Source organism: Hippopotamus amphibius, chromosome 16 (assembly GCF_030028045.1).
Source record: "Hippopotamus amphibius kiboko isolate mHipAmp2 chromosome 16, mHipAmp2.hap2, whole genome shotgun sequence".
NCBI classification, from domain to species: domain Eukaryota; kingdom Metazoa; phylum Chordata; class Mammalia; order Artiodactyla; family Hippopotamidae; genus Hippopotamus; species Hippopotamus amphibius.
Genome location: NC_080201.1, coordinates 19790678 through 19814331, shown reverse-complemented (window position 1 = coordinate 19814331; position 23654 = coordinate 19790678). Strand labels below are relative to the sequence as shown.

Sequence of the window (23654 nt, the reverse complement as noted above, 5' to 3'; positions counted from 1 at the left end):
TCCAGATCCTCCTGGACCAGCCCCCTCAATGCACCTCGTCTACTCCTTTCCCTTTAACCTGCTCTGGTCACAGCCATCGGTGACCTCCAACTTCCAAATCCAGTGGCCAGGTCTCACTCCTCACCTTTCCCAGGCTGATCCAGCCAACACCCCGGCTTCCCTCCTTCTGCCCTGGGCTCTCTCCTAAGGAATCTACAAATCTTGGAGACCCAGGACCTCCCTCCCAGTAAGCTCACCCACTGCCATGGCCTCAGGTGCCAGCCATCAGCTCAGGGCTTCCACACTTCACCTCAGGGCTGAGTGTATCTAGCTGTATCCACCCCTGTTTTCCACTGTTCCCAACTGTATCCACCTACATCCAACTATCCACAACTGTCTCCAACTGCCAACCTGACATGGCCACTTGGGTGTCTAAAAGCCATCTCTCCTTGCAAAACTAAAAATAGAACTACCACATGACCCAGCAATCCCACTCCTGGGCATATACCCAGAGAACACCATCATTCAAAAAGACACATGCACTCCAATGTTCACTGCAGCACTATTTACAATAGCCAGGACATGGAAGCAACCTAAATGTCCATCCACAGATGAATGGATAAAGAAGATGTGGTACATACACACAATGGACTATTACTCAGCTGTAAAAAGCAATGAAACTGGGACATTTTGAGAGACATGGATGGACCTAGAGACTGTCATACAGAGTGAAGTGAGTCAGAAAGAGAAAAACATATTGTATATTAACACATATATGTGAACTATAGAAAAATGGTACAAATCAACTGGTTTGCAAGGCAGAAATAGAGACACAGATGTAGAGAACAAACATATGGACACCATGTGGGGAAAGGGGGGAGGGTTGGGGGGGAATGAATTGGGAGATCGGGATACCAAACTGTACACTCTAAATATATGCAGTTTATGGTAAAAAATAAAAAAATAAAAAGTTAAAAAATAAATAAATAAATAAAAGCCATCTCAAACTCAACACTCCTGAAACAGACAAATCTTTATCTCCCCCTCCCCAAAAATACCCTCCCACCCACCTCCACACCACTGAGATGCCACTGACTGAGTGCCCGTAAGACCCCCCTTCTCAGGTCTGCTTGTCCAGCTGTAAAAGGGAACCAGTTTGGGGCTTCCCGGCCATTCATCCATCCATGGAAAAACAGGGCCAACTATTCAAAGATTCCCACTGCCAGCCCTGGGAGAGTCCAACTCTCCCAGGCCTGCATGGACTGGGGTGGGGCCCCGGTATCCGCAGTTTGTAAAACCTCCTCTTCGGCCTCGCGTGATGAACAGAATCTGAGTGCCTCCTGCCTCCAGCTTCTTGGTTCTAACAGTCCCTGGTCCCGCCTTCAGCTTCCCTATCTTCCACGCCCCCTTGGACTCGTGTTTATCTCAACAGCCGTGTGAGGCTGAGGTTAGGATTACCCCCATTTTACAGAAGGGGACACTGAGGCGGGGGTGGAGGTGCATGACGGGCCCACAGTCACATCAAAAGCACAGACAAGGCGTCTGACTCCGCCTGGTATTCCTAAACCCAAAGGGCGCCCCCACACCCAGGCTGGCACCTTACAGCTGGAACCCCGGCCCGCCCCCACCGGAAGAAGTCAGCCCAGTTCACAGAGCCAAGAGCGGCGGCCTGTTTCCCATCTCCCACCCACCCCACCACAGAGGCCCCTGAGGCCTCCCCAGTACCAAGTCCGCCTCTCCCCCAGCATGTCACGGGGGCACCTGGGAAAATCTGGCTCTGGGCCCAGCATGACCCAGGCGGGATCTCTGGCTCTGCGACACCCCAGCTGAGCAGGCGAGCACCTTGAACTTGCCGAGTCTCAATGTCCTGAGCTATAAAACGGGGGCACCTGCCTTTGGCGTTACAAGGAGGGTACATGAAGACCCTTGGCAGGTGCTGGGCTCAAAGTCACAGAGCTGAGGCCTGGGGTTGGGGTCCGAGTTAAGGGTCCCAGGCCAAGTCCAGGGCTAGGCCTCCATGGGGACTGCCCGGCTGGGCCGAGGTGGCCGCCCACTGTGGGGCCTGCCTCTCTGCAGCCAGCCCGGCCTTCACAAAGGAACAATAACAGGAAACCATCCTGGGGGGTGGGGGGGGACATGGGCCGGGGCCAGCTGGAAAACCTGAAGGGGCGGCGTCCAGGCCTCCCTCGCCGCCGGGTGGGGCTCCCCTCCAGAGGCTGTCGGCCTCCACACAGCTTCACGGCTCACGCAGCCCTAGCCGGACAGCCACAGAGAACAGCGCAGCTCTCAGCCCACGGGCAAGGTGAGTGAGGGTCCTCGACTTCCCATCTGTGGGGTGGTCGTCACTGGCTCCCAGGGAAGTGCCACTCCTCAGGGTGGACTGGGCCTCCTGGCCGAGAGCAGGGCCGAGGAGGCGCGCCCCGGGGTGGTGCCGGGGGGCACGGAGGGATGCTCCTGGGGCAGGGGTAAGCTCAGCTCTCCTACAGACAGGCTTCCGTGGGTGCTGGGCTCAGATGCTCAGAGGACAGGATTCTCCCTGCGTCGCCCAGCAAGCCAGGGGCCAAGGACTGGCACCCAGGTGGTGCCCCTTTCCCTACAAGAGAGGATTTACCAAGGCCAACGTTTCCCCTCCCCCCCCCCCAAAAGCTCTGTGCTGGGCCCAGGAGAGGAGTCCTGGAAGGGGAGCTCGGAGCCTCACTCCTCCCTGTCAGCCACAGCCCCCATGTTCAGTACAGGCAAGCTGAGGCTTAGCTCTGGGCACTTGAGGCCCTGCCTGTGGAATCCCCTTCCCTTCCCTCCCTTCCCAGACAACGTAGGGGCCAATAAGCTGCAGGAACTGTGGTTTTTCTCCCCCAACACTCAGGTACCCATAGATTGAGGCCCAAGGGACCCAGCAGCCCTCATACTTTAAAGAAGTTCCCCCAAAAGACTGGAAGGCAGGAGGTCTAGGCTAAGAGCCATCCTGGGTACAAATCCCAGCTCTACCACTCACTTCCTGTGTGACTTTGGGGAAAGTACTCAGTGTCTCCAAAACCCAGCTTGTTTGAACAATGGAGATGCCAATTCTTTCTGCAATTCATTGTGAGAGCTGGAGATGAGGCCCACAGAAGCCTCTGAAGCACTGGAGCTCATTATTTTATATTACCAGCAAGCCGACGAATTAGATACAGCTTTTCTCCATTTCTCAGTCAAGGCAACTGAGATTTGAAGCAAGATCTCGTACCCCAAAGCCCAGGCTCTTTCCAGAACCACGCAGCTTCTCGTGTGCCAGCCTCCCCATGTGTAAACTGGAAGAAAGGGTCTTTTCATGAGTCAATTAAAGGAGGCGATGTACATGCTTGGTAGCAGGAATGGATCGTAGGAGGAGAGTTTTAAGAAATCACAGCTGAATCTACCTGCCACTGAGAGCTGACAGTGGCTTGAATGTCATAAAGGTTTTGACCCCTGAGGCCGGTCAGTCCCCCGCAGGTAAGAGATGTGTCACCTCACCCTCCGGCAAGCACCGTGGGCAGCTACTCTGCGCCCAGCACCGTGCTTGTTCCCCACCCCCACCCCATGGACATTTCTGCCATGGATTGTGGGCAGACAGGATCCTGACAGGAGATGGAGGGCATTCCAGGGGAGGCAGGGAGCCTGGGCAGCTCGTGGGACCTGGAGAGGTCAGTGCAGCCAGTAGGTTTCTAGAGCCGGGAGTAGCAGGAGGGCCAGTGATGCTGAAGGCCATGAGTAAGTACCAGGACCGAGAGCTTTGGTTCTTCTTCAGGCGAGGGGGAACAGCGGGACCCCCCCCCCCCCCCGCCTCTGGCCTGAGTCCAGCCATGTGTGGGCCCCAGCCTGGAGGGCAACAGGTGATGGAGGGGCCCAGGAGCTACTGTGCCCCCAGGCAGCCCTGCTAATTCTGGCTTACCCTGGTGAGGGGGTAGGCGAGGCGCCCACTGGCCTTGCAGGGGTTAAGCTGCCCGCCCTGCAGCCTGGACCTGAGAGATTGTGCTGCTGAACAAGGGCCGGACATGGGGGCAGGAAGCCGGAGGGGCCATGCTTATTTTCTCCCAAAGCTGGATGACTCACAGCTCGGCTGCTGCCCCGGGGATACGCAGTGGACACACGGGCCACCAGTTCAGGGAAAAACTCTTGAGCCCCCTGCCCATGGGATCCATCCCTTACTACTTCCATCACCTCTCTGCACCTCCTTGGCCTCCTTGAAGCTACTAAAAGAATTTCCATCTGTCAGACAAGACCACAGAGGCTGAGAGAAGCTGAGCAGCCAGTCCAAGGTCACACAGTTACTGCGAGGTGAAAGCAGGACATGAATGAGGTCAGCCCCTTCTGATCCCACTGTCCTGTCACACCCCATAAGGAAGCCTGAAGAGGGGAGAAGCCAGGGAGGATTGAACCTGACAGTTCAAGCCATAGAAGCAGGCACCAGGATGAGCCAGGAGCCTGATGATCCTGGGGGAGGAATGTTCTAGGAGACAACTGCTGCCCTCAGTAGCTTGGCTTCTGGCTGGAAAGATACTGACAAGCCCATCCTAACCCAGATCCAAGCTGATGCTGGGTGGAGAAATCATGGAAGGCTTCCTGGAGGAAGAGCAGAAGCCCCAGAGGATGCTGGGAGGCCTTGGGTCTGCTCTCTGAGCTTAGGTCTTCTAATTTCTCTAGGGCAGGGGATGGATCACATGGTCCCTAAACTCATTCAGGGACCTCCAGATTGTCTGCCACAGTGTAATGGTCAGATTCTGGAGGTGCAGACACTGGGAGGAAAGGGAAGTAGGGCCCATGCGTCTGGGCCAGGAAGGCGGTGAATGAGATTTCCTTCCAGAGAAGAACAGACAGGAGTAGGAGGTGGGCCCAGGGCAGAACCAGGAAATGAGGTCAGGTTTGAGTTGGCCAGTGAAGCCCACAGCTGCCAGGCCGGGCTGAGTGGGTAGGTGAGGGTTGAGACACCCACACATTTACCAAGCACCGACTGTGTGCTGGGCTTTCTACCCATGATCTCATTCAATCCTCCATTAGAGATGAGGAAGCTAGAGCTCAGAGAGGGCAAGGAATGGGCCTAAGGCCACACAGCTCATGAGCAAACAGGCAATTATGTGACTTGTTGCCCCCACTGACTGCCTCAGAGCCCCAGGCAAAGTCAGAAAGCCCAGAGGCCAGAAAAGGCTTTCTTAAGGGTGAGTTTTCTCTCCTTGAAGCTTGGAGCTGCCCCATTAGGATTAAGATAAGGGAATGACCCACAGACCCCAGGACAAATTTGTTTTCAATTGCAAACTAGGTCTGGGGACTTGGTAGTATTTAGCTCAAAGAGTATACTGAGGATTCAGGGGCTGAGTTCAAGTTCAATGGGAGTGAACACTATGATTGATTAGTGACGTCTGCCATGAGTACACGAAGGGCTGAATGGCAACCCATGAGCTCTGCTTTGCCAGCCGTACCTTCAGAAGTCCCCTTCACACGGGTATTTGTCCATCAGGGACCCATAAGAAGGATAATCTGATTGTCCTCAAAGGATCAAAATCTTAATGGTGGTGTGTCTAACAAAGTGATGGGCCATTAGAGATGCTATCTGGGGACAGGGAGGAGCTTCTCTGAGTTATATCAACTATTGTATGTTCTCTGACCACCCAAGGTGTTGTGTGCAGTCATGCAGATTTGTTTTAAATCCTGTGAGTAAGGAGGGAGGGAGTGGCAAGATCAGAGCTGGAGACCGAGGCAGGCTGACAGAGAGCAGTGGGGACACTGACACCCAAGGTCCTCTGGGCCTCAAGTTCACACAGCTGGATGCTGGGATGAAGTGGACACAAGCCCAGGACCTGCCTGGTCAGAGACACTTGGGCCAGCAGGCAGAGGCTGTGCTGCAGCAGGAGTCAGCCAGAAGACCTCGTGGAGGGTACACACTGGGGCTTGAAAAGAAGTGGAGCGTTCACCCAGGTGCCACAGCAAGGAAGACCATTAGGGCAGAGGGAATAGCCTGTGCAAAAGACCTGCTACAGAGAAGAAGAGTACTGTGTGTTCCAAAAACATCCAGTTCTCCTTGTGGCTGGGAGGGGCAGGAAGGTGAGAGAGAGGAGAGCCGGCGGGGTGGGCAGGGACACTCGTGCTGGGCCTTGAATGCTGGCTCAGGAGCTAGGCTTCGTTCTGCAGGGGGTGGGGAGCCGGGGAGGAGCGGTGAGCAGGGCAGCAGTGTGGGCATAAGGCGAGCAGAGGCAGAGAGGCTGTTGGCAGAACCCCAAGGGGAGGGGATCAGGTCTGGGACCCAAGCCGGTCAGAGGGCCAAACTGAGCTCCAAACCAGGATAAAGCCCCAAGGGGCCAGCTCATAGCTGCCCAGCCGCACCCCCAACACACCCCATCCCCAAGGCTCCCGGGGCCTCACCCTTCATCCTCCCAGTGGCGGTGGCTGCGAAGGCCCAGCTCTAAATGCTGGGGCTCAAGGGGGCAATCTGGGAATCCCTGAAGGAGTCTGCGGATCACCGGCTCCAACCTACGCCCTAGACTGATGCTCAAGGTGGTGGGGTGCAGCGACCTGCCCAGGGCCACACGGGGAGCAGGGGCTCTAGCGCCCCCACCCCCACCCCCGCAGGCACACCTCCTGCATGTTCTGGGCCTCTCCTCCCACCTCCCAGCCCCTCATCCCTGACCCAGAGCCTCTGGGCTGGAGCCCAGAGCCTGCAGGAGGCTGGGCTGGGACGGAACATCCAGCCCACCCTCTGAGGCTTTGCCTGGGGCTGGACTCTGCCGCCAGGTCTTGTCTGAGCTGCTGGCGGGCATGCTGGGTGGGAGAGGGGCCAGCCCCGCAGAGAAGAGACTCTCCAGGGGACAGGGGTGTGTGCTTGTGTAGGCAGCACATTTGTGTGTCCGTGTGGCCTGAGGATGTCATGTGTGTATCCCTGACCTGGAGTCTTCTTCTACCCCACCCCCTAGGGCCCTCCGGTCTACTCAATAAACCCCCAAAGCCCAGACGTAGCCCCTGAAACCTAAGGCTTGAACAGGGTCGGGGCAGAGCCAGCCCAGGGCATCTGCCAGGCTCCTCACTGAGTAGCTCCCAGCTGGCCCAGGCTTCCTAGGGTCCATTAAGCTACAAAAGGAGCAGCCCCAGACCGCCCCTCCCCACTCCATCTCCCTCTGTGTCCCCCTGGCTCCTCCTTTTAAAGAGCACAGAGCTGAGTGGACCTCACAGCCCCTTTGAGGCTAAACCCCAGTGACAAATGGGGGCCACAAAGAGAAAGAGTCCAAACAGAGTTTTGCCTGCTGTCCCACAGCAGGTCAGAGACAGGCAGGACTCACTCCTAGACTGAGACCCTCTGAGGAATCAGGGTCCTCCCCTCTCTGCCCTCTCACAGCTTCCTCAACTCCTCCATCAAAGCACCACAATTTGAAATTCTGTGTTTTTTATCAAATGGTTAGTGTCTCAACACAAGGGTACCACCTGCGTAGGTTCCCCACATGTAGTTCAATGCCTGGCACATAGCAGGTGCCTGGTAATTGTTTGTTGAATGACTGTATAATCCCTGGGCTCTAGAGAAGGCTTCAGAGAAGTGGTGACATGCGACCTAAATCCAGGCAGAGGCGAGAAAACATTAAGTGCAAAGGCCAGAGGCTATGACCAAGCCTGGTGGGTGTTACCATCCTACAGGCTAGGGCTACTCTTTGAGGCTCAGCCAGCACCCTTAAGACCCAGACAGGGAACTGGAGAGGACCAGAGGCACACAACTTTCCCCCACCCCTGCCAACTTGCTCAGCCTTCAGGGCCACCTCTCAGTCCTCAGGCCCAGTCCAGGCATCTAGGTTCTGAGCTTGGTGGTCCCATGCACTGTGGACACAGACCCAGACCCGGGAGTTCTCCAAGGCCTTAACCCGTCATGATGGAGCCCAGCCGTCCCCCAGATGCCCCAAGGTTTCTCTGCCCCTTATCCTGGGCTCCATGCCCATTCCAGGCATCTAGGTTCTGAGCTTGGTGGTCCCATGCACTGTGGACACAGACCCAGACCCGGGAGTTCTCCAAGGCCTTAACCCGTCATGATGGAGCCCAGCCGTCCCCCAGATGCCCCAAGGTTTCTCTGCCCCTTATCCTGGGCTCCATGCCCATTCCCAGGGGCCTGGGCCACACACTCTGTCCTCGCATTTTGGGCCCCCTGGACCTTCCCAGACTGACCAAGGGCACAGAGGGCCCACTTTCATCCATCCGTCCATTTGGAGCTGCCCCAAAAGCCTCTAACACAGCTCCAGGGACGGAGAGATGGTCACGGATCCTGGATGACAGGGACATGGGCCGGCACCTGGCCTCCAGGCCCAGCAGGCGCATATGAGCTGCCAAGCGAATCCCCTCTCCCCGATGGCTGTTGTCAGGCAAGTTCCCGGGGCTGCTCAGCTGGGCATTTCTGAGCACAGAAATCACTCTCAAAATCCTCAGGCCCTCTGCACACCTGTGGTACCCCAAACCTACCCAGTGGCAGCCTGATATCTCTGAAAACTTGGTGAGAATCACCAAGAGACATGACTCCTACTCATAGGAAAGTAAAGGGCTAAAATAAGCCTGACCCCAGCTCTGCTCCGACCACACCTCCAGAGGTGCAGCCGAGGGAAATTCTGTTTCCAGCTGTGGATCCAGCCAATCCTGCCAGCTGACTTCCTCTCCAACAGCAGGAAGAGGAGGAACAAGTATTCCACAAAACCCTTCCCCTCGGCCCCCATTTAGGGGGACAAATGTCTAACACGAAAGGCAAAAGGCACAAATAAACGTGGCTTTTCAGATGGAAAAGGCCCCTAGGACCCTCTGAGATTGGGTGTAGAAGGAGTCCAGGATTTAGAAAAAGACAGATCTGGGTGAGGGTTCCAGATCTACCACTTACGAGTTGTTTGTGTCTGAGCCTCAGTTTCTTCCTCTGTGAAATGGGGATGATAATTCTTCCATCCTGGGGATAGTGTGAAAACTAAATGAGATGTTATCTGTAAAAGCCAAGCATGGAGGACAGCTGCTTCTTATTATCACTATTATTATTGCCATTATTATTACATGTTAATGTCACCGCAGAGACAGAGAGAGAGTGGCATGATGGAAAAGCACCACTCAGGGTGAAAGGCAGCCTGAGTTCAAATCCTGGCTCCACCGCTTGCTGCTGTGTGACCCAAGAGGACTCAGTCCACCTCTCTGAGCTTCACCTGCAAAATGGGATTACTGACAACTACCTCGCAGTTTGCAAGGTTTAAATGAGATAAGGCTCCAGGGTGCCACTGAGGAGGTGCTCAGAGATGACCGCCCCAGGCAAAAAAGGGGCAGACTTGGGAGAGCACACAAGGGTCCAGCACGGGAGTGGAGCTGGGGTTATGTGATCCTCACCTCCCAAAGGCCCCCACCTCCAGAGTCCTGCCTCTTCACTAACTGCTCAGGGAGCTGAGCATGCAGACCTCCCCCTAACCCAGCAAGTGACACACCAGTGACATGGGGGGGGGGGCTCTACGGGAGGCAGCGCCAGTCCTGTGCACCAAGGGATTTCTCTCCAGGGCTCACAGCAGGGACAGATTTCTCTGCTAGACACGGAATAGGATCCAAGGCGCTTTTCTGCACATTCAGAGAACACTTTGGGGGGGGGGGAGGGCAGCCAAAGCCCACTGAGGGGTTAATGTCCCCTGTGAGCCACGTGGCCGTAGCCTGTGACTAGTGGCCTCTGCTTTACTTAAGTCCCGTGTGGTTATTTTGTTTGGCTGCAAAGAGAAAGCTGTGCTCCTCTTCACTGCATCAGACAGGGTCTTGGCAGGAAACAGAATGAACCCTTGGCATTCCAAAGAAGAGACTCTACGAAGGAAACACTTACAGAGCTGTGAGCTTGGTCAAGGGCACAAACGGGATGTTGCGGCCCACAGAGACCAGCAGCAGACCAGCCCAGGACCAAAGGGACAAAGAGGAGAGGAGGGTGTTTCCAGAACCCAGTGAGGGACAGATGGGAGCAACAGAAGCCACCACGATGGAGAGATGCAGCCACACCAGGAAATATGAACCACAGCAGAGTGCAGCAGGGAAGGAGTACCCCATCTTCTCTCCTCTCACCCTCAGACACCTGCTGGAGCCCCTACTGGCCAAACACCAGAAGCTTGTGCCAGGAGGTCAGTCTCCTTGACACAGAGTAGAGGTCAGGGGAGGGGCAGGTGGAGTAGATCCGGCAGGATGGGGACCTGCAAATCCCTCAACCAAGTGGTTGGGTGTGAAGGAACAAGAATGGTAAGCTGACTGATTACTCAGTAGAGTAGAACAGAGTGTCGACGAGGATTCACACACTCTTGGTTTCATTCTTAGATATGAATGAAATCTAAGAATGTTGGCCATGTTGCAAATGCTTTTCTAATTCAGGCCTGAGAACAACCCTGAGAGGTAGACACTAGTGTTCTCATTGCACAGATGATGAGACCGAGGCTCAGGGAGGTGAAGCGTCTTGTGCACATTCACACAGCAGCAAAGCAGCACAAATGATGTTCTCTAAACCACAGAACCTGCGATCACAACCGTCACCCTGCTCTGTGTGAACTCAAAGAGGAGAAAGCCATGTGTCACGTGTGGCTGGGCCTTGGGGAGCAGGAAAGATGTAGACAGGGCAGGTAGCAAGCCATTCTCCAGGAAGGGAAGGAAGCTGTGATTTGAGCCCAGCAATTGGAGCTGGGCGTCAACCATGGGACCAGCCCCAGGCAGTGCTTCAGTGGAAGATGTCCAGAGATGTGTGAGGTACAAGGTGAGGACCAGGGACAGCTCCCCAGAGGAGGACGTTTGGGCTCAATTCTGGATGGCAAGTTCACAAGACAGAGAAAGAGGAAGACCTGTGGGGCTGTCCTGGGCCACTTCTCCCTCGTTACCTGCCCTCCTTCACGTTCCAGCCTCACAGTCTGAGCACCAGCCACACGAAGCAACCGTCTATAAGCTGCTCCAGCCCGACCTCCTCCGGCACTCCAGACTGGGTCTCCAGCAGCTGCTGGCCATGGCCACAGAGACATCTCATAGCAACTCCAACCTGACACAGCCCACATAGACCTTTTGGTACCACTACCCATCTTCCGAATCTCAGCAAAGCCCTGCCCCTGCCAACTGCTTGGGCCAAAGACTGGAGAGCCGTCCTAGATTCCTCTCCATCCTTCACCCCCTACCATTCACAGCAAGTCCTGTTGACGCCACCTCAAAAACACATTCCGTGGCCACACACCCCTAAACTTGGTCTGGGCTACCATCAGCTCTCTCCTGGATGACAGTGACAAGCCCTGCTGGTCTCCCCTCTCCCCACCCATCTCTTCACCACAGCCGGGGAGCTCTTCAAATCAGATCACGTCACCTCCCCTCATGCCTAGTAAAAAGCTCTCTCTAGGCTGCCCCGTACAAACCAACTGCATTAGTTTCCTCCGGCTGCTTTAACAAACCACCCCAAACGTGGTGCCTTGAAACAACACAAATTTATTTATTTATTATAGTTCTGGAGGTCTGAAGTCTGAAATGGGTTTCAGTGGGCAAGAATCAGGACTGCTTTCCTTCCGGAGCCTCTAGGGGAGAATCCATTTCCTTGCCTTTTCTCACTTCTAGAGGCTGCCCCCATTCCTTGGCCGCATCACTCCAAACCCTGTTTCCATAGTCACATCTCCTTTTCCTGATCCTGGCCCTCCTGCCTTCATCTTTAAGGCTGTGATTGTACTGGGTCTATCCACAGAATCCAGGATAATCTCCCTATCTCAAGATCCTTCACTTAATCCTATCTGCTAAAAGTCCTTAGCCACGGAAGGTAACATTCACAGGTTCCAGCGATGAAGACACGGACATCTTTTAGGGACCATCATTCAGCCTACCACCCTGACCTGGTCACCTCTTCTGGAGCCCCCATTGCTCATGTGACCCAAGGGCCTTCTTTTGGTTCTTCAAATGAACAAACCATTTTTCTGCCTCAGGGCCTTTGCACTTGCTGGTCCTCTGCCTGGAATTCACTCCCTTCCCCTGGCATTCCCATTGCTGACACTCCAGTGTTGGCATGAGCGCCATCCCTCTGAGAGGCCTTCTCTGGCCTTGAAGTCTCAGCCCCTTCACCCTCTGCTGTGTCCCCCAGTGTAGTTCCCCGAGAGCCTCTGATCAGATGCTTTTCCTCAGGTACTTATTTTCCTGGAGGTCCTGCCTGTCCTGCTCAGTGCTGCACCTCAATGCCTAGCACACAGTAGATGCTCAATATGTATGCACTCAGGGCTCGATCTCACACCTCGTCCTGCTCGGGGGCCTGAGAACTTCTCTTTCCCCATTTCACAGTTTCACTTCTGTTTGTTTTACTTTTTCATTTTTGAGTCACTTCTCACTTGACGGGGGAAGAAGGGAGCAAGACACGCAGTTCCTTTCTAGGCAAAGAAGGAAATGACCCACCAGGCCTGAGCCCAGCGAGGCTGGCCAGGGGTCACAGCTGCCACCTCCTCTGAGTCAGGACCAGCTTCCTGGCAGGACTCTCAAGTCCCTGAACCTTTGTTCACTCCCTTCCTCCTGCCTGGAGCAGCTGCCCTTTTCACAGCCCACCTCAAAGGGCACCAGGTCTCTTCCAGTTCGTCCACCTCATTTAGGACTGAGGAAACTGGGACCGGAAGCCTTCCCAGGCACATGGCACTTGCATTCCAGGCCCTGCTGGAAGGCTCTCGGTCCCACCCCAGCCCCATGAGCCCACTTCCTCCTGGGCCAGCAGCAGGGGCCACAGGGATGATGGATGCTAAGATCAGCAGACCCAGAGGCCAGTCCGCACACACACCCTCAGCCCTCATCGAGGACAGCCTGGCGCCAGTGCCGCAGAGGAAATGTTACTAGAGTTTATAACTCCGGGCTGTGCAGAATCCAGCCTCTCCCTGCAGCCAGGGTGGGGGGACAGCCAGGGAGGTCGCCTCCCATTCAGTGCCCAGTGGGTCCTTGTCTCTCTCCAGGCAGAAGCCTCGATTCTGATTTCCACTCCCACCCACCAGCCTTCTTCCTCTGAACCACCCCGAGAGCCGCAGGTCAGTGACACAGGGACCAGCAAGGGCAGACTGATGGGGTCAGGGCTGAGAGGGCATGGTGAGAGCCAAAGTCACAGACTCTACCCACCACGGGGCAGTGAGACAATCCCTCTTCCTCCTGGGATTCAGGGTGAAGCTGGGCCCTAATCTCTGGGTAACCCCAGATCCCCAACCAGGTTGATCCCGCATCCCAAGGGCTGCCTTTGTGAAGGCAATCACACGGGGTCCTTGCCTAAAAGGACTCCATGTGTCATGCACTTCTATTTCTGTCCTAAAATCCTTAGTAACTTTTGAAAAAATGACCCCGTGTCTCCACGCTGTCCTGGCCCCACACACTGCGAAGCTGGTCCCGTGAGCTCATCCTCTCGATCCTGTGCCCCCCACCCCGCCTGCCCCCCACTCTCTCAATAGCTCCTTGTCCCATCCCTGCTCTCGCGACAGCTCCTAAGCTGATCACCAGCTGTGAGCTCTGGGTCTGCTGGAGGCCTGGCCCTCTGGGTCAAGACACTGGTTTCTTAAGAGCCTCCTGAAAAAAACATCAAAGCAACAGTGCCATGGGGTCTCTCTGGCTGGCCCGGGGCATGTTTGTTCAGAGAAATCTTTAATCCCACCCCACAGCAGCTGCTAGGACAAGAGAGGGCAGAAGGAAAAAGCATACAATTTGGGGCCAGGCCAACTTGGTTCGAGTTTGACTCTGTGGCTTACCACCTGGGTGATCTCAGAAATGTTACTAAACCTCTCTGTTCCTCCGCTCATCTATAAAGTGAGAGCTACAATGACACCCACCTTGAGGGTTCTTGGGAGGATTAGTGAGGTAACACATATGAAGTGCTTGGAAGGCTCTCAGGTATGCAATATGTTACTGATACTTATTTTTTGATACTTACTATACTTACTGATGACATTTATTGATAAATGTTAGCTGTTGAGGTCAGACATCTGGGCTCTGTTCCCAGCCCCACCATTCACTCCAACATGAACGTAACCACTCTGTGCCTCCGTTTCCCCATTTGTAAAATCCAAGCCGGGTGTCCACTGCTCAAGGCTTTGGGAGCTACCATCCACACATCAGCATCGCCTCTCCTCCAGGAAACCTTCCCTGCAGCTCTCCTCTGGGCTCCCCCGTCGCCCAGGCTTGCTTCCTCACCAGCACACATGACCCTTAAGTAGGAACTGTTTCTGTGTCTGGCTTCCCCTCCTGGACTGGGAGCTCCATGGGGGCAGGAAGAGGGTGTGGTTCTGCTGGTCTGAGCAGAGAGTGGAGGATGAAGGTTAAACAGTTCAGGGCTCCCTGGAAGATGCTCGCACCCCACACACCCTGATGTGTCTCCCCTCTTCCCTCAGATCCGTCCCTCCTGGGAAGATGCAGATGGTCGTGATGCTGCTGGCCGCAGGGGGCACCTGCCTGGGCCTGCTGGCGGCAGCAGCAGCAGCTGCCAACCCTGGCCGACCCAATACCCCCAGCTTGCTGCCCATGCACCGGCGCCAGAAGAGAGACTGGATCTGGAACCAGATGCACATTGATGAAGAGAAAAACGGCTCACTGCCCCATTACGTGGGCAAGGTAAGGCTCAGGCCCTGGAACAGGAGAGGCCTCGGAGACAGGGGGCCCACTGTGGTGGTGGTGGTGGTAGTGGTGGTGACGGTAGAGATGGTGATAGGTGTTGTGGCGGCTGTAGGGATGGGGATGATGGCTGTGAGGGTGATGGTAATACTGGGAGAGATGGTGGAGGTGGCAGATGCGATGGTGGTGGTGACTATGGTGACAGTCAAGGAGAACGTGGTGGTGGTGGTGGTGATATGGAAGGGGAAGGTGGGGGTGGGGTGATGACGGTGGAGGTGGTGGTGGTGGTAGTGCTGGTGGAAGTAATGGTGAGCACAGTGGTTCATTTTTCTCCCAGACTTTGGTCTGTGGACTGAATATCATTAGCAGAAGGGCCACCTCATGCACGCGCTAAGGAGGCCAGCCTAGTGTCAGGGTTCAGGGCTTAGGGCAGGACCAGCCAAGGCTGCCATTAAATTTGCCCATCTGAGAGATCTGGACGACCTGAGCAGACGTCTCCAAAACTGTGCTGGTGACCAAGCTCGTCACCCAGGCCAGTTTGCCATCTCTCGTCGAGGCTTTTGAACCTCCTCAAAACCCTCTGTCTCTCAGGGGGTTTCGTCCTAGAATCTGGGGAGTTATGAGCCCCATAACACGGCACTGGACCCAAGCCTGAGCTCCAGGGCGGTGCCCGTGGCTCTACCCCTCACTTCATCCCTCAGTCACCTTCCTGGAGCCTGGAGCTCATCTGAGTGACTAACGAACGACCTTCCTGACATCACAACCATCTACCCTGATTGAAAGGAATGGCTCTAGTGGTGGAATTTCACATACAATGGCAGGGAAATGGATTAGGTATTTCAAGATTTTCAGTGAGGAGAAAAATGCATTTCAAGTGCTTTAAAATCTCACCACATCAGTTTCTTGGAAGCTAAGCAGGGTCAGCTAAAGAAAGATCAGTGCACTGGCCGGAGGAAGTACGGTCCCAAGCACAAGGCTGGGCTCTGGGAAGGCGACAGGGGGCAAAGACAGACACGACACGATCCTCACCCTCACGGAGCTAGTGTCTAAAATAGGCGCTGGCCGCACAGAAATCAGTGAAGCTAGAACACTCCCTCACATCACACACAAAAATGAACTCAAAATGGCTTAAAGACTTAAATATAAGACATAACACCATGAAACTCCTAGAAGAGAACATAGGCAAAACATTCTCTGACATAAATTGTACCAATGTTTTCTTAGGTCAGTCTCCCAAGGCAAAAGAAATAAAAGCAAAAATAAACAAATGGGACCTAATCACACTTACAAGCTTTTGCACAGCAAAGGAAACCATAAACAACACAAAAAGACAACCTGTAGACTGGGAGAAAATATTTGCAAATGATGCAACTGACAAGGGCTTAATCTCCAAAATACATAAACAGTGCACACAGCTCAGTATCAAAAAAACAAACAATCCAATCAAAAATGACCTAAATAGACATTTCTCCAAAGAAGACATGCAGATGGCCAACAGGCACATGAAAAGATGCTCCACATCTCTAATTATTAGAGAAATGCAAATCAAAACCATAATGACATATCACCTCACATCATTCAGAACAGCCATTATCAAAAAGTCTACAAATAATAAATGCCGATAAGGGTGTGGGAAAAAGGGAATCTGCCTGCACTGTTGGAGGGAATGTAAATTGGTGCAGCCACTATGGAGAACAGAATGGAGGTCCCTCCAAAAACTACAAAGAGAGTTTCTATATGAGCCAGCAATCTCAATCCCAGGCACATATCTGGAAAATATGAAAATTCTAATTCAAAAAGATACATGCACGCCAATGTTCATAGCAGCACTATTTACAACAGCCAAGACATGGAAGCAACCTAAATGTCCATCAACAGAGGAACAGATAAAGAAGATGTGGTACATATAGACAATAGAATATTAATTACTCAGCCATAAAAAAGAATGAAATCTTGCCATTTGCAGCACCACAGATGGACCTAGAGGCTATCATAATCAGTGAAGTAAGCCAGAGAGAGAAAGACAAATATCATATGATACCTCTCATATGTCGAATCTAAAAACATGACACAAATGAACTTATTTACAAAACAGAAACAAACTCACAGACACAGGAAACAAACATGATTACAAAAGCGGAAAGGGGGGGAGGGATAAATTATGAGTTTGGGATTAACATATAAATACTACTATATATAATATAATCAACAAGGACCTACTATATAGCACAGGAATCTATATTCAGTAGCATGTAATAACCTATAATGGAAAAAAACTGAAAAAGAGTATATATATATATATATATACACACACACATATATATCACTTTGCTGTATACAAGAAACTGACACAACATTGTAAATCAACTATACTTCAATTAAACAAATAAATACATAAATAGGGGCTGGCAGAACCGCCCCACCACATGGTTTTGTAAATAAAGTTTTATGGGAACAGAGCCACACCACGCACTTACGAATGGTCATGGCTGCTTTCATGCTACAATGGCAGATTTGAGTAACTGTCCCAAAGACCATGTGACCCACAAAGTCGGAAATTTTTACCATCTGGCCCTTTACAGAAACAGCTGGCCCATCCAGGTCTAGAAGGCCAGCAGACAAAGAACCCCCACATGCTGGAGATGGGGGAGCCCTATGGTTACAGAGAAACAGGCCAGAAAGGACCCCTAGATGGGGGAAGGTCCAGTCTGGCCTCGGCACCAGAAATTCCACAGCCGCTGGCGGTGGGGCCAGCTGGGGAATCTCCACTCACAGCCCTGTCCACGGCCAGCTCACTGTGCCCAGCCCTCCTCTGGCCACCAAGAATGGCTGGGAAATTTAGATCCTTCAGTCTGGCCACTCAGAGGGGAAGACGCTTGCCCAGGGTCACACAGTGAAACCAGGACAGGACCCTAGGAAAGGGTAGGGCTCCTGACTCCCGACAGCAATGTGAACTCCATGTCCTAGAGGAAAATGTCATCAGGCCACCTACGCCTTCCCAACGGGATGACTGTGCCATGAATCAGCCTCCGAAGAGAAAGGCCACCCCCAAGGAACACGCAACGGCTGAGTCAGGGACAGCCAGCAGAAAGCAGGCCCGCGCAGCCCGGACATGGCCAACGTTGGACAACTCGCCTGATGTTCTTTGCGCAGCAGGAAGAGCGCCAGGCCTGCCATCACCTGCCAACAGTGTGCACTCGGCCCCTGGGGTGGGGCGGGGGACAGAGGGCCCCGTGCAATCCCCACCCTGGGAAGAAGCAAGGGTGTCTGGGAGAGGCAAGGACAGGGCTCCAAGGATCACCGCCCGGCTCCAAAGACATCACGTGAGGGAAGGAAGTCCCTGTTTATCAAGGTCAGAGCCCGGAGCCTTTGTTTACAGAGCTGTTTGCTGGACAATGGGAGCGAGACCTGAGCGGCCTTCTGAATCCCATAAATACGGGCCAGCATAGTTTTATCTGGATGTAAGATGTTATATCCAAATATAGGGATACTTTTTAAAAGGGCAGCCCCCACCCCGGCCCCAAAGCCTATAACCTCAGTCTGTCTAATCATGAGGAAAATATCAGATAAATCCCAATAGGGGAGTATCCTATAAAACACCCAACCCACACTCCCCGCCCACCAAGGGGGAGGAGCCTCACTCCCTGTCCCTAGGCTCTTCTCTAAAGCTTTGTCATCCGGCTTCTCAATCCACCATCCCCTAATGCTGCTCTCACCAAGGGCTCCAATGACTGCATCACTGTTAAGCCTAGAGACACTTTCCAGACCTCGTGGATTGTGACCACACCCATCCTGAAGCTCCCTCTTCTGTCTTGAAACCCCACTCTCTCTTGGGTTCTCCTCCAGCCTTTCTGACGTGACACCTTCACTCGAGGCTCTCGTTCCAAGTGACCCTTCAATGCTGCCATTCCTCAAAATCTCAGCCTCTGCAGCTTCAAACCAGGCCTCGAGAAAAAGAACAGGGTCTGGGCTCTCTCTATGCTCCCAGGCTGGCACCTTGTAAGCATCTGACTTTTTTCTTTTATTGAACTGAACTATTTTTTGAGTGTCCTAACCATCTATGAGAGGACCATTCGACATGTATAAAATACGATTAGCTTATGTTCCTAATAGTCTCTGTTTCCAAGATTCTATAAATGAAATGTTCGGCAATTCTAACCATCCAATTTCCTCTAACGTATGGATCTAGCATAAATAACAACTAGCATTTATTGAGAGCCTGTGCAAGTTGCTTTACACACATTATTTTCAAAATCTTTTTCTTAAGGGCACTAACAGTATGTGTTACAAGAAAAAGGATTCCGTGGTCTAACAAGTATGGGAAATCCTGAGTTACACAAAGCTCAGTGGAGTTCATTTCTGCAGGACTATATGTTGTAAATCTCCAAATAGAGAACATTTTATGTGCCATTCCAAAACTAAATGACCGAGACCAGCGATGTGCTGATAGATAGTTGACAACTGGCTTTTGTAGAGAAAAGATCCTGTTTGTAGCAGGTGCCAATTTCCTTGGTGTAAATACTTTCACCGTGTCTGTTTCAAGCTACCAATTTGATGCCACTGAAGGCAGAGTTGGGAACAGATGTGCATTAACATAGCATTATGCAATAATTCCATCATTATGTTATACAATCAACATAAAAGCTCAAGAACATAGTAAAATGTAGTACAATTACAGTATTAGGAAGCAACAGATCTTTAGTATGTTACCTTTGTTTTTAATATGATTCATTTAATTGTAAGTTTATATAATTGATTTTTTAATAATGCCATGCACTGGCACACTCACACGGGCGGACATTCACACGCACACAGCCACCACTGCTGTTTCCAGCTCACAGCACCTCTCCTTTCCTAGATTAAATCAAGCGTGAACCGCAAGAACACCAAGTACCAGCTCAAAGGAGAGTCTGCCGGCAAGGTCTTCCGGGTTGATGAGAACACAGGGGACGTGTATGCCTTCGAGAGGCTGGACAGGGAGAAGATCTCTGAATACCAACTCACTGCCCTCGTGGTGGACAAGGACACTGAGAAGAACCTAGAGTCTCCTTCCAGCTTCACCATCAAAGTTCACGATATCAACGACAACTGGCCTGTGTTCACACACCGGGTGTTCAACGCCTCCGTGCCTGAGATGTCAGGGATAGGTACGTGCCCGGTCTGTCCCTCTCCCTCTCCCCTCGCTCATCCCTGGCGTGGAGGCACCTCTCGCATCAGCAACTTCACTGCCTGGGGCAGGATTCCCTGAGTTCCGGGAAGTGACGGGGATACCCATATTGCCACTTTATATGACTCGAAAGGAACTCTGGTCCCTAAACACTAAGCTCTGACCTGGCCCCACATGGAGTTCTGACCATCAGAGGCACACAGACATGTCTCGTTACTCTTTGGAGCCAACCCCACCCACTGCTCTGACTCCTAGGGCTGGCAAGCCAAGAGCATAGCCTTTGCACACGAAGGAGGCCAACTCTGCCACCAAGACAAGGAGTCACCTTTAGAGTCCACGGAGGAGTGGAGGGGGGCAGGAGAGGGACACACCCAGGTGTGTCACCAGCCTGGACCCCAGGCCTCCAGAGAGCACGATCCCTTCCTCAATCCTACTCCTAGCCTCCAGGGAGTGCCAGGAAAGGGTTCCCTTCCCCACCCCTTAGTCCAGGCTCTCTGGCCAGGACTCAGGACCAGACTTTCCTGTGAAGCATGGGGAGAGCCTGGAGTTCAAGAGGAAAGAGATGTGACACCCAGTCCTTTGAGGTCCCTTCCTATTCTCTTGTTCTCATGCTTCCAGGAGAAGGAAGAAGCAGCCCTTACTCTGTTTCTCCCCAAGACCCCAGCCGCTCACCCCTTCCCTCGTTTCCCCCATAAATGAAAACCACCCGTTCTCTTTGCCCTTGATGTTTGATGCAGCTGGGCCTCCACCACCGCCAGCACTTTGCCCCCAGGCAGGCTCCTCGGAAAACAAAGCAGCCTTTTCTCCCCCAGGACCTGGGGGGGGATGAGTTCAGGAAACAGCCTGAGCCCCATCTGCCCTCATCTGGGAATGGGGTGAAGGGCCGGCAGTCACGAGGCAGCAACCCTGGGTTCTCTCCCCGCAGGGACCTCGGTCATCCAGGTGACAGCAGTGGATGCAGATGACCCCACTGTGGCAGACCACGCCTCTGTCATGTACCAACTCGTGGAGGGAGACGACCATTTCAGCATCCGTGGTTCTGGTCTGTGCCACTAACCCCTCAGGCAGCACTGGCTTGGAGGGGGTGGATGGGCAGGTGCTGAGGGACGCCCAGTCTGACAGGTGTCACTGACCACTGACCCACACCACCCTATGGAGGCGGTTGGTACCACACGTCAAGACAAGGTGGCTGGTGAGGGCAGGAGGAAGCAGACAGGTGCTTAAGACTAGAACCAAAGTCCAGGGGACAAAATCAAGACCCAGGCAGTGGCGTGAGAGGTGGAAGAGAATGCTGGTTAGCAGCTCTGGCTACGGAACCAGATCTGGTTTGTAAACCCGTTTCTGCTCCTCACAGCTTCTAAAAGGCCTTGGGGAAGTCAAGTGACCTCTGAGAGCACTGGTGCCGTCACCTGGAAAATGGGGAAGCTCATATTCACCTTGTACGGTAGCTGTGACGTCTGAATTAGATAGCATATAAAGAGCGCATGGCGCATCGTCATTATCCACCCACGTGACCTAAAAACTGTAAGGACTGAGTCTTGAGAGCAAGAGAGAGGTCCAGGTGCTCAGGCCTGGGGCACGTCGTCTTTCAGAGCAATGGCAAATACACAGCACAACCTACTCTGCACTGAGGCAGCCATCACTAACCCATCACAGCACTCCTCCCACTCTGAGCCCAGATGTGGCCTCAGGCTCTTGCTCAACCCAGTGCTCCAGGTGGCTGGCACCAACATTGGACCAAACCGTTTAGCCTAGCAGTGCAGGGCGTGGCAGTGGGAGGTGGTTTACCCCTGGCTCTCCGTCTTAGCTGCACAGTGAAATCAGCTGGGGTGCTTTGAAGTCAGGTGCTCTCTGTAGCGCCCTGGCATCAGTATTTTTTAAAAGCTCCTCAGGTAACATGGCTCCTGATGTGACCCATTTTGCAGGACTCATTGTCACGGCAAGCAAAAACCTGGACCGAGAGATACAGCCCAAGTACAAGATCGTGGTGGAAGCACAAGATGCCCAGGGCCTCCGGGGCGAATCTGGCACGGCCACCGTGCTCATCTCTCTGCAGGACGTCAACGACAACTTTCCCATCTTCACGCAGTGTGAGCCCCTCCCCGAGGGCTTTGGGCAGGGCAGGGTGCTCCAGACTGAGGAGCTCTCGGGAAGGAGCCTGCCATCCGCCTACCTCTCTCCCCAACCCAAGTTGGGCCTACGTCAGGGATGTCTTTCCAGCGCTCCCTGTCTCTGCTCATGGTCCCACGGCTATCCAACTGCCCCTGCCGCAGAGCTCTCACCGGCCAGCAGCAAGTCATGCTCCCTGCTGTGTGCCCCCATGTCCCACTACCAGATGGGACCACGTTCACCCAGATCCCGTGAGCTCAGGAAAGCCCAGGCCCCAAACTAGCAAATTCCCATGAGCCAGGGAGCAGGGGTTCAGCAACGCTCCGTATCCACAGCCAGGGCTGGCCCTGACCCACTCACAGACGGATTCTCCCTCCAGAAAAATGTCACACGCCCTGGGCAGGTCAGGGAGGAAAGTCAGACAACTCATCACTTGCAACTCCAATGCTGACGGAGTCATTCAGAGGCTCAGCCATCCCAAGCACAGGCCGGTGCTCCTGAAATGGCCTCGTTGTGTACAGTGCAAGCTCCCCGAAGGCAGAGACTCTCTCCCGTCAATAGATAGGTTCCCTAGGAAAGTGCCTGACATACAGTAAATGCTTAATAGCTACTTGTCGGACGGATGGAGGAATAGAAGGATAGAGCAGAACCCCTTTGCCTTGGGACCCAAAATTCCAGGGGAGTTACTACTACTACTGTTTTATGTGCCCATTTCCTGTATCAAAATGTATCGGGATAGTAGGGGGACAATCACCTCGTCTATCTCATTAACCCAATGCCCTCTGGGGCACCCGTTTTGCATCAGCCAGGTACGTATTTTCTGTGCCCGAAGACATCCGTGTAGGCAGCGCCCTGGGCTCTCTGTTTGTTGAGGATCCAGACGAGCCCCAAAACCGGAAGACCAAGTACAGCATCGTGCAGGGCGAGTACAGGGACACCTTCACCATCCAGTCGGACCCCACACGCAACGAGGGCATTATCAAGCCCATGAAGGTTCGCAGACCTGCGGCAGTGACATCAGATGTGGGGTTGGGGGCTCCCGGCACCCTCAGGACTCAGCCAGGGGCTTCTCCCGGGTCAGAAGCCACCAAAGGGGCACGTTCTGGGTCCGTCTGGAGCTGGCCGTGTGCTCGTGGACACTGTGGCCCTGGAGCTGGGAAAAGGGAGCCAGGAGAGAAAGGTCAGCGCCTCGGGCTGGGCTACCCCTGAAGCAGACCTTGGGGCAAGGATTTGGGTGTAAGCAGGTTGTCTGGGGAGTGATCTCAGGAAGCCTCCCGAGCGGTGAGATGTGAAAAGGTGGAACGTTAATACAGGCTCCTTAATGAGCGTGCGATCACCGTGGGCGAGTGGGGCACAGTCCCACTGGGGACATCTGGGGTACAGTGTGGAACAGGCCTGAGGTGCAGCAGCTGTGGGCTGACTGAGGGCTCCTGGGGGCTCCCTCGCTGGCACTTTCTGATCCCCCCTGGGTACCACCCAGGAGAGCCCTGGTAGATTACAAGTGCTTGCAGCTAGAAGCCACCAGCACGTAGGCGAACAGTGCACACCGTGGGGGGGAGGGGGCGGCCATCGGCACTGGCTGCTGCTGAGAGAGCAGCTGGACCGGCGGAATCTAGAGGCGGAGGGAAGGTCGGCCAGGGGCACAAACGGCCTCCAGAATGGCCGTGCAGAGGACTGGGGGGCCAGGCCACACGTGACCCACCTCAAAGGGGGCACTCCAGAGCCCCTGTGCCTGAGCCAGGCCATTCCTCCAGCAGACCTCTCTCAGGTCCCTCTGTGGTTCAGCCCTGTGCTGATATACCCAGGGGAGTCAGACAGCCTCCACGGTGCCAAAGCTCTCAGCCAG

The 23654-nt window shown here is 53.8% G+C and overlaps 1 protein-coding gene across 1 annotated transcript in view; it reads left to right on the top strand.

Moving 5' to 3' along the window:
• The first annotated feature begins 2181 nt into the window (after positions 1 to 2181).
• The window catches only part of CDH5 (cadherin 5), a 34298-nt gene continuing 12825 nt past the window's right edge, over positions 2182 to 23654 (top strand). The window contains exons 1-6 of the mRNA XM_057713095.1: positions 2182 to 2281; positions 14313 to 14532; positions 19391 to 19679; positions 20625 to 20741; positions 21625 to 21789; positions 22614 to 22801. Coding sequence (XP_057569078.1) covers positions 14332 to 14532; positions 19391 to 19679; positions 20625 to 20741; positions 21625 to 21789; positions 22614 to 22801 — 960 coding nt within the window. The 5' untranslated portion in view covers positions 2182 to 2281; positions 14313 to 14331. The remainder of the gene's footprint in view (positions 2282 to 14312; positions 14533 to 19390; positions 19680 to 20624; positions 20742 to 21624; positions 21790 to 22613; positions 22802 to 23654) is intronic.